The sequence below is a fragment of the Agelaius phoeniceus genome, chromosome 3 (genome assembly GCF_051311805.1).
Source record: "Agelaius phoeniceus isolate bAgePho1 chromosome 3, bAgePho1.hap1, whole genome shotgun sequence".
NCBI classification, from domain to species: Eukaryota; Metazoa; Chordata; class Aves; order Passeriformes; family Icteridae; genus Agelaius; species Agelaius phoeniceus.
Genome location: NC_135267.1, coordinates 88,348,779 through 88,363,614, shown reverse-complemented (window position 1 = coordinate 88,363,614; position 14,836 = coordinate 88,348,779). Strand labels below are relative to the sequence as shown.

Here is a 14,836-nt window from a genome sequence, read left to right as displayed (position 1 = left end):
GAACAATCAGTACAGTTGAACACCTGGAATAGAAATACAAGTCAATCTGCTTTGACTGCCAGTCCCAGTCTGTCCTGATCTCTTCTGGAGCTGCCAACACGCCATCAAAAGCTGGTAGCAGCAAAACAGATTATTTTGTGGACACAAGAAGAGTACAAAGCAGTGCTAGGTTGGCAATCAGGTTATGGTACTGGCTATAGTTTCTGAAGCCTTGGCTGATGGGGGCATGGCACACACAGCAGGCAGTAAATATGTCTGATGCACTGGCCAGGCACTGACCAAACAAAGCCTAATGGAACAGGAAGCTCTGCAAAGCAACTGCCATTCCTTCTCCTTCCCATGTCTGCAAAGGGATTTGAAGAAGCCATGGACTGCCATGGATGACTACTAACAATTCTACTGAAATCATCAATTCACAAGAATAATCACATTTTAGTATGCCAAATTGAAGATCTTCTGACTTCTACAAAGCAGATATATTAAAAGGCCTAAGCACAATCATTCATTTAGTGACTGTGTATTCATAATCTGTCTGAAACAGCAGGCTTCTGCTGGAGGCAGCATGGCATGCCAACTTCAAAGGTGAAGCCCTTAACAGCTCCCCTGTGTCTCAAACATAGCAAGAAGCAGTACTCAGCAGTAAATGGGTAATATTCTATGGTTTTCCTCCTCCAACTCCCAGCAGAAAGCACAGGTAACAGACAGGAAACACCTCAAAGCAAACACAAATTTCATTTTCTCTTCAATTTTTTCTTCCATCAGTGAAATACATAGAGGAACATTCAAAGCCAAAGAGTTCAGATCAGGTTCTTGTTATTCTCCCCTGCCTGTATGGGAAGGTTAAACGCAGTCACCGAACTCTGCATACCACCCTCAGTCACGAAGAACCCTCTGGCACAGCTCCCAGACCAGTAAAAAACGACCATTTCAGTCCCCAAAGCATGGAGCCTGATCCATTTAAGCAAAACAACTTCTACTGACAGCTGGTTTTCTTAGCATATTCACGTCTGTATTTATCAGAGAAAAGCCCTCCAGGACAACAGTGTTTATTGCAGGATTATTTCTGTGAACACAGGGAACACAGCATTCACTGAGCAACAGCGTTTCTACCCTAATATAGTTTTTTCTTAAAATGTGAACCAAGATGAACCCATTTTTATGTTCTTTAGCATGGATGACTCACAAAAGAAAAAAAAATTACATACATTGAATTTTTTCTGTTAAGAAAAAAGCCCAAAAACTTCTGATCCACATTCATGTGTAGTATGCTGACACAAATTTTTAAGCATTAATTTAGAAATCAGCTGTTCAATCCTGGACTGATTCTTTGGATTTAGAGTCTAATGACTTTCAATAAATGAGAAACAAAGAGATGAGGGGCAGTTTTATTATAAATTTCCATCCCATACAAGTATCTAGTATCCCTTTACTAGGAAGGCAATATTGGACAACAAGATGCTTTCTCTACCAACAGGTTTAGAGCCACTATGAATCACTCATGGAAATGCATCAGAGACATAAAGAGTAAATATGCCAGCAGGTCCTTACCATGCCCTAGAGCATGGCTGTGCCTACCTAGCTCAGCTGTATGACCCTGTTCCCAAAGCCCAGCAGCTCACAGCAGAGGATGGAGAGCATGCTGAGACAAGTCCCCTGCCCTGAGGTGGGAGGAAGGGAAGGATGAGCTGGGGACACACTCATGGATGCTGACAAGCACCAATCTCTCAGTTGTGTGGTCAGTCTGTGTGGTTTCTCAGCTTACCACTTCCTACAGAAGTGTGCAGAAACTGTTGTCTATGATACTACAGTAAAGATGGTAGTTTTTTAAAAACAAATACATCTCATAAAAATCCCATGTTTCATTTTATCTTGGTCTAATTTTGAAATAATTGAAAGTAACTACTATTGGCAGTTTATTGCATAAAAGTTTATTGCATAACTTTTTATCTGTTATGCAATAAAAATTCAGAAGAATTGTTAAAACTATAGAATATAAGCTTTTTAAGTGACTGATTTCAAATGAAGGAAACATTAAAAGTTGCTGTTAATGTGTTTTGAACAAATAGTATCGAAACAAACTTTTCAAATTAGCATGTTTAAATGAAAGAATTAAACCAGGTATTGTTATGAATAGTTATTGATGAGATTTTTACAAATTAATACAAGCAATTCCCATCCCTAAATGTGGGTTTGGTTGGTTGATTGTAAGAACTGCACTTGACACTCTTGCAACCAGATATCACACCATACAAGCCAATAAAGCACCAGTACTGACTTGAATGATCCACAACTCTTCTCTACTGCATTTCTACCTGCTGCTTCAATATGTGAACCTTTTCAAGCCAATCAGTGTACTAACATCTTCACCTCAAATCTAAAAGTTGGACACTTCCCTGATTTTGGAAATCTCTCTTACAGAGTCTATGACAGTGCAGTCCAAGTCTTAGTATTATTATGCCTACTATCAATTAAAAAAAAATAGAGCAAATGTGTTTTATGAAAACCCTTCAAAGCAAAAATCCTATATTCGCATTCCTAGGACCCAGATTTGCTGACAAGATCTGTGGGTATGTATCATTTTTAGAAAAGGCAATGTGGGAATGTGTGTTTATATGTCAGAGCACAAGAGCAATGAAACCTCCTGGGAAAGCAGGAGATAACTCACTTTACACAAACAGGCCCTTTTCCTCTTACTGCTCTACAAACCTGAAATGTTATTTCATATGTCAGGAAAATGCTATTTCTGTTTGCTCATTCTTCCTAATGTGAACCCATTTTAGTGTTAGCAAAATAATTGTGGGAATTTGGTATTTTTCACGTTTTGTTGAGTTCTTGGGAATGTTATGCTAGGAACTATCAACTATTACTTGGAATACCTCAAAATCTGCTGCACAGAAAAAATACACTGGTAATTTGCTTACATGGCTTTTGTAGATCCAATTACTGTGAGCAGCAGGAAAGATCTTTACAAGCAGAACACAATTCAAATGTAACATGCCACAGCCTCAAGTCATTAAACTAATCCTGAGGGCTTCTTGAGGCTTTTTATACTTTTGGCAAAAAGTATAAAGAAGTACACATTGTTGCTTCAGTTCCCAAACATTGGGAAGCTAAATATCTAGACTGTCAGCCCCTGCTAAACACAGCAGAGATTGGTTTTGGGAAAGAACAAGAGAGGACTGTATATTTGCTATTAAAACACAATTTTACAAACACACTGAAAACATACCCAGACATTTTTTCATGGCACATAACAAGTAGCCAGTAGCATAAAGGAAGGTGCAACAGCTCACAAGCAACTTCAGTAATTATGCATTATCAGTACCTAGATACTGTGATGAAAATGTTATAAATGCAGAAAGACAGATTGACTTAGATGAGATAAGCATCTCAATCTCAACACACAGATAATGTGACAAGGTGTGGCACAGGACTCCAGGGTTTACTGGCATGATTTTAACATTACTGCATCAGCTATAAATGACAAAAGCCATAAATACACCAGAATGTCAGCTACATACCAATACCACTCAAGTATCTTTCTGCTGTATCGCTCTACATCACACATCTAAAATCAGATGCTCTTTAGGGCACTGAGAGAAAATGCAATACTTTTAGAGAGACAAAGAGTTCCTTTGTACTGCTATTCTGCTAAGTATCAAGAGGTTAACATCTTTCTAAAGATACTGCTGCAAGTGGGAAAATACGCAACGTATTCATTAGCTCGTGGATGATTTAGACAGATATACCTGGGTGGCCTGAAACATACTTAACCATCAACATGTGACTACAGCTGGAAATACAATGGAAACTAATGGTAGCCCATTTGCTTTTAAGAGTTCAGAAAAAGAATCCTTTGGAACATAGAAGGATAATTACATATTTGACTACAATTATTCCCTCAACTGATGCTGACAAAAAGGAATGAATTGATGAAAAATATGAAAATGTGAAAGCTACTAAACACATTATCTATGTGTTTGCACATGCACATGTAATCTACATTTTTTTAAAGCATCTTGGAAGTCTTATGTCTTTATCTAAGTCAAATTCTGGTTTTTATTTTCTAAACTGCATTCAAGAGTTTATCCAGATCAATACCCTGTTGACCAAAATGTCAAGATACCATGTTTCTGCACTCATACAAACTTTATCCCCATTTATTATAAAACTGTAGTAATCAGTATTTCCCATCTTTCCTCTACACAGAAGTCATCACCAGTTCAGAGGAAAGTCAACTGCCCTATTACCTAAAACACATCACTGAAACAATGCTACACCAGTTTGAAGGTGGTATACCTGAAAAGTCTAACATAGTTATTTTTTTAAGCATTACAAGACTGAAATACTGAAGACAAGGAGAAGCATTAAAACATTTTCAATTTCAGAAAAGGAAGAAAAAAATTTAATGAAAACAGATTGGTTTTTAGTCTCCAGTCTTTCATTTTAGGAGTAAAAATCCACTTCTCAGCAAATGTGCCAACTGGTAAACACATCAGTAAGGTTCAATGCTCTTAAAAAGAAATATTCAGATATTCTCTTGAAAAAAAGTAATTTACTAAGGCTGCAAATTCCAAGAGTTAAACAAGTTCTTTAGCTTCTACAATAATAATTTATTCAAATATGTTATGTTTATATAGAGAACTTACCTTCCCAAAAGAAAAAAAATTAGATTCCTCCCACAAAAGCTATCACTATGTTGCACCATAGAAGGCACTCAAAATATACTGCCCCAAGAAAGGACAAACATGGTTTTCAGAGATTGTGATGCGACAAGAATATCACATACAAACAAAACTAGCTGAGAGAAGATCTATCATTTCTCCACCCCACACACACACACCCAAAGCAACCACTATAACTTTAAGCAATTTACAGCAATAGTATGTTATCACCTAGTATGTTATCACACATATCAGGAAAAGATTGAAAAGTGCTGAGATAAAGTAGAATAAAACATTCTAGAAAAAAACCCCTCACTTACTGTTCAATACGTGGGGAGAGGTACAGCTTAGGAAAAACCTGAGTGGCTTCTGCGTCCTCAAAACTAACGGAGAGGAGTGCAACATCTTCTCCAGGGTCTTCATTCACATCCTGTACGCAGAAAAGCAATATAAAATGGTAAATAACCAACCAAATTATTTAAAAGCTTACAGATAAGAACTAGTAAGTCAAACACGAATTTATTTAGGAGATGCTTAAGTGAGGCATCTAAACTGTAACCATTGCAAAACAGGTTGCAAATTTATTCTTTCTTACTATATTGGCACTTTAAATAAATATTTTGATCTGCTTAATTTCCTTTAATGTAACAGAACAAAATTACTGAGTTATGAAGTATACAGTACTACAATTCTTCAATTCAGTGAACTATAAATTTCAGCAAAGATACAGATTTAATTTTGAGGAATTCCTGGCATGACATCAGACGCAAATGCCAAAGGATTTTTTTAAAATGTTGTAATATCACTGAGTTATGACCGCAAATTCTGTGTTTGTTATTTTTCAAAGTAGTCCATGATTCAAACTTTCTAGTGTATTATATTCAGCTCCTGTTGTTGATGGAAAACATTTTTGTAATTAGAAATTTATATCTAGAAGTCACTGCCCCCCAGTTTCCTGCAAATTAAACCTATGCATTGCTTTCAGCAAAGACTGCAGACTCCAGGAAAGGACTGTAGGAAAAAAAAAAAGCATGCTAAATACAACTTAATGCATTCACAGTTGAGGCTTTCTTTAATCAGAACAATCAGTTACAGCTTTGGGATCATCTAGAACAAATTGTTTCTGGTTAGGACCTGATGTCCCTCCAATTCATAAATCACATGCAGTACCAACAAGTGTATTTGTGCCATGCACAACTTCATTTAAGCTCTTGACCTCTAGTTAGAAAGTAATCAGTTAGCAGCATAGCCACCTTCACTGACAGCAAATAATATGGTGCCACTTTCTGCTCACAAATAAATCTTCCAACATGTTTGTTCATATGTACATAGCAACTTGCCAAGATGCCTTTGTTCTTATCTGTTTTGGAAAAATAGGAGAGGAAATAAGATATGTACTCGAAGCATGATCAACATGGTGCAGAGTGCCCTGGTATGCTCTGTCCTACAGGCAGCAGTGAGGAAGGAACAGGCAAACCACTTAAATATTTTTAGGAGGCCCTGCCCTGTGTGGGGAGAACAAAAATTAAGTGACTGCTGCGTGGTTTCAGGAAGGCAATCTCGTGCCATTTGAAGCTCTGGCAGGACCGTAGCTGTTAAAGTCCAGAGAGACGAGCTGTGTACCAGCTATTATGTGCAGAACACTACATGCCAAGAAACTTAGTGATAAGCTTCAGGGAAGAATGGGTCTTAAAAAAGCCTAATTGTCTTAGATGAAAAATGAGACAGAGCTGACAGTGTTTTCTTAAATTCTGCCTTGGTGTGCAGCTCACTTGTGACAGATGAAAGAAAACTATGCTAACTGTAGAACTGCCTGTAAAATGGTCATGAGCACACTGTGGCTGTAAATCAGAGCATGGTTTTAACCCTAAGTCGCAGGACCACACTCCATATGAGTGGTGAGCACAAACAATAGCTGTTGTCCTGCTGTGATCAGTTCATGGATGGTGTTATGGGATGTGACTGCCTGTAACAGCAATGGATAGGATCTCGTGACCCCAAAATGTTCCTTTAAGTGTTACGTTTTTAAGTGGTACTATCATCTGGACTAGAGAAAGTAGAACAGATTACAAAACCTTTATCAACAAGACAACTAACAAAATATACCTAAGAGTACAATATACCCTGACCTTTTCCCCAGTATTTCATGTATTTCCATCATTAAGGAAAAAAAATTAAATAAGGAACAGCTTTCAGTCCTGAAGCTGACTATAGCATTAACTGGCTTTTTCCCATTAATTTGCTAATTGTCAATCAAACGAAAAGAACTATTAAGAGAGATTGAACAGCAACCCTTTTAAAGCTAATAACAATTAAAAAGATTTTATTTTAATGGGCATTCTTCAAGACATGACAGGTACATAAAATGGTTAGGTTGATGAGGAGCTCAATGTAACCCTGTGACGTGCACTTGCAGCTCAGAAAGCCAACTGGATCCTGGGCTGGATCTCAGGCAGTGCTGCCAGCGAGATGAGGGAGAGGATTCTGCCCCCCTACTCTGTTCTGCTGAGACCCCACCTGTAGTGCTGCATCCAGCTCTGCCATGGACAGTAAATCCCCTCTTTAGTCTGGCATTTATTATTAGTGCTAAAGGTAGATGTGCACACACAGCCCGACACCACGTGTAAGACCAGTTTCTGGAATACTATCAGGTGCTTACTGATTGAACAAAGTCAAAACAAGGAACAGAAAAACCCAACTCCAAAACAGATTAGATGAATGCCACTACAGCATCCATTAACACATACAGTAATATTATATTCTATTTTCTGTGCTCACTAGTGAACTTCATATGAAGACTCATGCCAGGGGGAAAAAAGCCCACACAACCACATAAATCATCTCTGTATCTTTTCATGTTAAGTTGCAGTAAAATGAAATGTGAAGTAAGAGCAATAAATTGAGACATGATATTTTTCCATTTACAAAAATACACACAACAAACATGACTGCAACTCCTGCTGCCAGCAGAGTACTGTTATGTTCATACAGCAACTGTCCAATGCAAATCCATGTAAAGAAACTGGCATTCTTCTATAACTACTACTTTTCAAATGGATGCATATTTTCAGCTCTGAGAAACGAAAATTGTTACTTAAAAAAGACCCCAAAACAGCATTCCTGTAGGTTTTAAAAGACACAGAGCAATAACACCATGAAGCTGCTCAACCTTATTGTTCAGGTAGCCACAGATTTACAATGAACCCCCCTCTACCTGACACCATACCATTTATTCCTTTCAGCCTCTGTTACTTTTATTTATGGAAGAAGCTGCTTGCTAGAACTGCATTTGACACTGGTGTATCTATTAGAGCTGCCGTTTATAAAACCAAACCAAAACCACATGTCTGACAGATAAACTGTGGAAAACTTGGCAGCTAATAAACTTTTTTGATGTTGTCTGTGCCAGTTAGAGACAACTTAACCTTTTCAGTGATCTCTGTCCTAGTCATCTATAGAAACCTGTAAGTGATCAGGTAAGAAGATGGAGCCTTCCAATACCAGGCCATGCCATGTGCCCAGAACAGGGGCTGAGATCTTTTCATTACACCACAGTGTCCAAGGGCAAATGCTGTTTTAATGCTTCTTATCAAACCCTGAGCAGACAGCATTTTTCCTTTTCCTACTTCTGCACATGTATTTATATCAAAGAACAGACCAGATCTGAATAGAGCAGCAAAGTAAGAGTCACCTCTATTCTTGTTTTTCAGCTGGCTTCAAAAGATAGAGTGACATCCAACTGCTTTGGCAATATTATACCCTTTTAGGAAAAAAAAAAAAGAAAAAAAAAGAGGCTGCTGAACTGAAGTCACATCTCATGTTTTAATATTTAAGCATCCATACTTTTTCTTCTTGTAATTTGTATATAACTTACAACACAATAGATGCTTTTATTAAACAAATTAATTTCATATTCAAGAAAAACTGACTTTGTAAGAATGCAGAATGGCAATTTTCTATAAATATTAGATTTCAAGATTAGAACTGCCATAATAAAAGTGCCATTTTATGCTCACAGAAGTTTTTCTACACAAGACTCTACAGAAGGCATTATTAAAATGAACTTCTAACTGAACAGAGAACTCATCCTGGGCCACAGGAATTTTGAGGTTTAAAAATGGAATGTAAAAATGGTTGAGATCATTAGTTAAACATGTGATAATGCACACCTATTAATTTTTCCACAACAGTCTCATGCCTGATAGTTAAAAAAACAAGCCTCTAGAACATTGCAGAGTAAAAGATCCAACACAGATTTTCATGGTGCCTTTCTGCCACCTTGCTACTATGTCTTTTTTTAAAAAAATATTTCTCTCATTTCTGAAAATGTCCATTCAAATCAAACATTAAAAAAATGAATATACCCCTTAAAACTGAAAATAGTTTTCTTTCTCAAGAACTGCAAGGGGTTTCCTATGTTTACAGAATACTTTGCACAATGGAACCTCATCCTTGTCAAAACCTCCAAAGCAATATGGTGAGAAAAGAACGACAACAAAAAAATCTAGACGTTTTCAACCCATAGATTTTTTTTTTCTATTATAGAAACCTAGCAACAATATACAATTTACAAAAATAAATACAACTTTTCATAAACAGAAAACTCATGGTATTTGATTTTAATTCACTGTTTTCCTACTTAGCCAGTGCAGAGGAAAGGTTCCTTAAGTATGCATTTTTAAAAGTATGCATTTTCTCAAGAATAAGAGACCATGTGAAAGTATAAATGAAGGACAGAAGAGACGAAAATGGAAGTCTGAAGGCATTTAGAAATTTTTCTCCCATATACCTTATGAAAGGACTTTGAGTATCACAAAGCTCCAAAGAAAAACTTAAAATTCTATTTCCAATTGCATCAGCACTGTGTTAACAGCCATTTGTTGGTTTTAATTTCTATTAATCTCAATTTACATTCAAATGCATGTTTCAATGTTTACAGCTGCTGGCTTTCCAAGATCCTTAATCTTTTTACAAAGTTAGTAGGAGTTGTTTATGAAAATTACCATCAAAACCACTTTAAATACACTATCCAAATGGCATTGTTTTCTCATATCCTACCTACTGTAATTGAAAACTGGGAATTTACTGGAACTGACAATTTATTATGAGTCAGATGGTTGATAGCCAGGCCAACCAAAACATCTGCTCTGCACAGTCACAACTGCTATAACCCATTTCCTCTTGTGCCTGGAGTCCTACCAAGTTGTACATTAGAGTTCCTTTTCCTTAAAGATGCAGAGTATGGAAAATCAGTTATTACCTTTTCTTCACCATCAAAAAAAAAAAAAATTGCCTTGCAGCCTCTGATTAAAGTATACTTTTGAGAGGAGGTAGTGGTGTATTTGGCACACAAGTGCAATTCCCTGCCCCAAACAGTAATGCTTAAAGTGGTAAGTGACTTCAGTCTTGTCCTGGGCAGTAGCAGGACCTGTCTTTCCATGAAGAGCTCAGGATGGAGGGGGCATGAAACTGGGAGGAGAGCATGAAATAGAGTTATGCACAGATCAAAGATGTGGCATTGACAGCCTGGTTTAGGGTGATTAACTCTAACAAAAATGAGAAGAAAACAAGCTTTGAATTTGGTAGGAAGTATGGGAAAGTATGTGCAGGAAGAGTATCGGCATTCTTTGAGGAGGACAAGCAGCTTCTGACCCTGGGGACAGCAGGAAATAAGGGAGCTGAACTTCTGGTAAGGCTGTTAAGTGTGTACTATGTATATACACAGCAACTGGTGTGGGGATACAAGTGAGGGAAGAAAGAGAACACAAACTGTTAAATCTATTGGATGTTCCTTTGAGAAATGAGATGCCTCACAGATGATTGATATTGTAGATGCCTCCCAACAATATGGTGAGGACAAATCTGCTTCAGGAGGGAGGTTCCCAGTCCCAGCTGATTGCTCCTACATCTTCCTGGAGCCTTCACAACTCTTCAATAATTGTTTTTGTGGTATGACTAATTGAAGGAATGGAAACTCAAACAAATGGGGAAGGGATTGCTTAAAAGAAACAAAGGATAAACTTACATGATGTGGTGGAGGTTGCTGGGGAAAGTGCAATAGAAAGGCAGAATACAGATGAGAACTGAATGGAGCGAGGAGACCTCGATCTTTGCATCTGCAGCCAGCTTACACTAAGTGGGTCTTTCAGCAGACACCTACTTACCTGTGGTACCTCTCAGCCCTAGCAAGTCAGTGAAGCTGACTGAGAAATTTATATTTCAGGGTCCTTTCTGAAAAAAGAAAGGTCTTCAGAAGAGAAATGCATGAGACTAACATGCATTCAGAAATTTAATTTCTTAGGGTCAAATTTAATTCATGAAATTCTGCATGATACATACCTGTACCTGTACTTCTCTGATCAGAGAAGAATTTGATTTTGAAGCTGAAATGTGAATTACACCAGAGAATACACAACACTGTTTGATTGCTTAGTAGTAACAGGCCTCTTGCTTCACAAGAGTTAGCAATTTTAGCTTTTTCCCACCAAATGGCAGTGTGCAATAAAATGGAAATAAAGCACAAACAACTTGTATCCTCATTGTGTAGTGGTTTCACTAGCATTGATACGAGCAGCTACAGGTTCTCCCTATCTTTTTCTTTAGTGTTTTTTTGGTAGGTGGTTTTTCTGTTTTTTTTTTCTTGTTTTACTAGGTTGGGGTTTTTCTGTTTGTTTTTTAAATAATAAAACACACTAGGTGAAAGCAGACTAAGGAATGTGGAGTGGCAAATGAGACTGAGAAATCTGCTTCACTCTAGGGAGATATTTAATCACTCCAGGAAATTCTTTCTCCTGTCTTCCAGGAAACCCACCAGGTCTGATCAAGGAGTGTTGATTCTTTAAATAGGAACTTTAATGAAAACAAAGGCAGTTACCTTGAGTGCACTGTTCATCAAAGCTTTCCATACACAGTCCCTCTCCCAAGGTAACACAGCAGCAAAGACTCTGGGCAAAGCACGGTTGAGCTCAGTGCTGTTCCCATTTTAAAAATTACATGGAAATTGTAGGCTGGGAACAACTTGGTAAAATCTGAAAAGCAAGCTTCTAGGACAACATACTGGGTTTTCTTCATTAAACAAAATAAATCAAATATCTACTGAGCATTAAAACTATCAGCAAGACCTCCAAGCATACCACTGGGCATCAACAGCTGAACACAAAAACAACGGATGTTACACAAACAGTGTGACATCCCAGGGGTTCTTTTCATTGTCATTGTTCAGGGTCTTCTTGTTCAACATTTACACATTAATCTGTTTTGTCTATACTCCTTTCTTTTGTTATGGTCGTGATAATTTACTGCTACTTTCACAATATGATTGACTGTTAAGATTTAGGTAAAGAATGCTGCTAAGAAAAGCATAAGAAACTACGAATGGTTAGGAGGAAGGAAAGAGTAACATTCCTGTCCATGAAAATACATGCTAGATTCAAAGCCTTTAAGATTAATGAAATCTCAGACAATAAAAATTAATTTATTTTGACAGCAGAAAAAGTTGTGGTGGCACAGCACAACAATACTGTTTGCTTAGGTCTGAAAAACAATCTCAGAAAACAAGGCAGATTTCTTCAATGGTCAAAAACATGTTTTGGCAAGTTTGAGACTCAAATATGAAATACATAATCCAGGCGTGGCACAGGATAAAAATAATATGCGCCACAGTATAAAATTAATATTTTTAAATTCATGTCAAGCAATCTAAAATGCTTTCACACATTCATTTTCACATACAAGAGATACAAAACATATTTGCAAACAAGGATCATTCTATCATATTGACTGAATCTAAGTCTTCACTTGTTAAGTATGTTTTGATGACACTACAGCAGAGAACATTTAATATTTTTAGAAGAGACTGATATGAAAGATGCTGATGATCTTAAATTTCAATTCATTCAATGACACTTCAGTATATGTGCTCTACCTACTCCAATATCAGGTACCATATTCAGGTTAAAATTTACAGAATTTGGAATACATCTGGTAATAATATTTTTTTATAAAAGAAACACAAAAAAGAAACAAATATTAGAAATTGAGATTGCTGGGTAGTAATCTCACATCTGGCTTTTTCAAACATTCATAAAAAAGCAGCTTTCCTTCCTAGAAAATTTAGGATATCAGTTTATCAAACACTGTACAGGAGTGCTGCTTAATTTTTGTTTCATTTCCTTCTAACCTAACTTCTAAGCAAACCAAGTAAATCACTAAGTTATTATAAAACACTACTGTTTTGCCATTAATTAAATTACCCTAAGAGACACCCCCAGCCCCATTACTCTGATGAAGTTTAGCAGGCAAGGAAGAGATTCCAATACCATCATCCTAGAACCTCAAGAAAAGCACCTTGAGGTTGACAGGAGCACCTGCCTCTGCCATCACCAGCTGATAATGAGGTGAATAAAGTGTTCAGGGACTGCAAAGCTTAGTTTTTAACTATTCTGAAACAGCAAGCAGTAGTTGCACACACTCAAACCAAGCAAATGCTGCCATGTCTTGACAAACAACTCCTTCCTCAACCTGTAGTTATAACACTTTTTTTCAATGTAAATCCTGTTTTCAACTTGTTTTCCTGATAAAGATTTCAGGATACATAAAACCTCGAATTCAAATCCTTCATTAGGATTTCACCAAGATTCAAAACTCTCCAGCCATCTCTTCTCTTGACTGGACTGCAACTTATTTAGAAAGCAATATTTGCATTCCTTTCCCCCATTTTACTGATTCCTCATCTCTTTAAAAATAGCAATGTCACTGCAGAGGCCAAAGAACAGTCATCTTGTGTCCAGTGGAAAACAAAGTCTCCTAATAAATACCCAAGTACTTAAATACACGATAAAGAAATCATTAATACTGATCTAATTAAAATAATTTTCTTGCTAAGCCAACTTTCTAATTGCAAGTATGGCTGTTCTATACATGTATATTTATATGTGTAGATTGACAAAACAAACATAACATTGGTATACAGGGCTCATGGATGAAAGATTCAGAGGTAACAATTATATTTGGGAAGAACACAATATATTTGTGCAAGCAAGGATTCTAGGTAGAGAGCTGACTCTTAGAACTACAGCTGGACACTAACAAGAGTATTGTTTTAAAGATAATGAAATAGCTCATTGATACAATTAATAGATCTCACCAACAAAAAAGAGAGCAAAAGTTGAAATACTGTGAAAGAGACATCAAGCGTAAGTATTTCTGTAACTGTGTTGTGGTGGCAAGTCAGCAGAAACATTTATTTTTTTAAATCAATCCAACTTTTTATTAAAAGCTTTTTCCTCTGCTCTCCACATATTCCTGCTTCAGTGAATAGCTCTGCAAAATCAGAAATACTATAGATTACATGGGTCACAACAAGAACACCAGAGTAAAGCCATATCCTGAGCCATGTCTTCAGTGAACCAGGAAGTACCAACATGATTTCACAGATGAAAAAGTGAATTATCAAACTGTAAGGTAAAAACAAGCAAAGTTAAACTTGTTCAGTGGTCTTTCACCACTGCAGCTTAGCACTGTTGACCTGATTTAAAAATATAAAACATTTTATTTTAAAAGAAAGTGTCAAAACTATTAACTGCTATGACTTGTTTTGTCAATTGCTGTTTCAAGAAAATAACAGGAATGTTACTTATTAAAGTTCACAGGACCTTTGATTCACAAACTGCTGTTCTGCATTCCCATCTCAAGGATATATTTGTATTTCTTTTCCAGAGAATTTTATTATCCCCTCGTTTCACAAGCTGTTATTATGCATTCCCATTTCAAGGGTATAATATTTTTATTTCTTTTCCAAAGAATTCTATTATCCCCTTGTCTCATTATTCCATTTATATCAAATGGATCTTAAAAATAGAAGCATGTGTCTGTGTGGGGCATTCTCTGCTTTGGACAAAGAACATGGAAGTCAGAGCATCCTGCCCCCTTGAGCTCTATTTACAAACATTCAGCTTTCCAACAAACAACATACTTGGTCTGCACACAAGTGTAAATGTATACAGATGTCACAAAGAGTAGTAACTCTAATAAAAATAAAATCCTTGCAGCAAGAAGAGAAACACAGCTTTTCTCTTGCATTTCTGTGAAGGTGGATCCTGATACAGGTGAGAAGCAGGACACTGTAATGAGGGATAAAAGCTGTATTTGAAAACAATGAATGTGACATTGGT

At 36.8% G+C, this 14,836-nt stretch overlaps 1 protein-coding gene across 1 annotated transcript in view; it reads right to left on the bottom strand.

The window, feature by feature from the left end:
• BABAM2 (BRISC and BRCA1 A complex member 2) overlaps window positions 1-14,836 on the bottom strand; it is a 161,217-nt gene that overhangs the window by 68,494 nt on the left and 77,887 nt on the right. Inside the window, exon 7 of the mRNA XM_054628813.2 lies at window positions 4,985-5,094. Coding sequence (XP_054484788.1) covers window positions 4,985-5,094 — 110 coding nt within the window. The remainder of the gene's footprint in view (window positions 1-4,984; window positions 5,095-14,836) is intronic.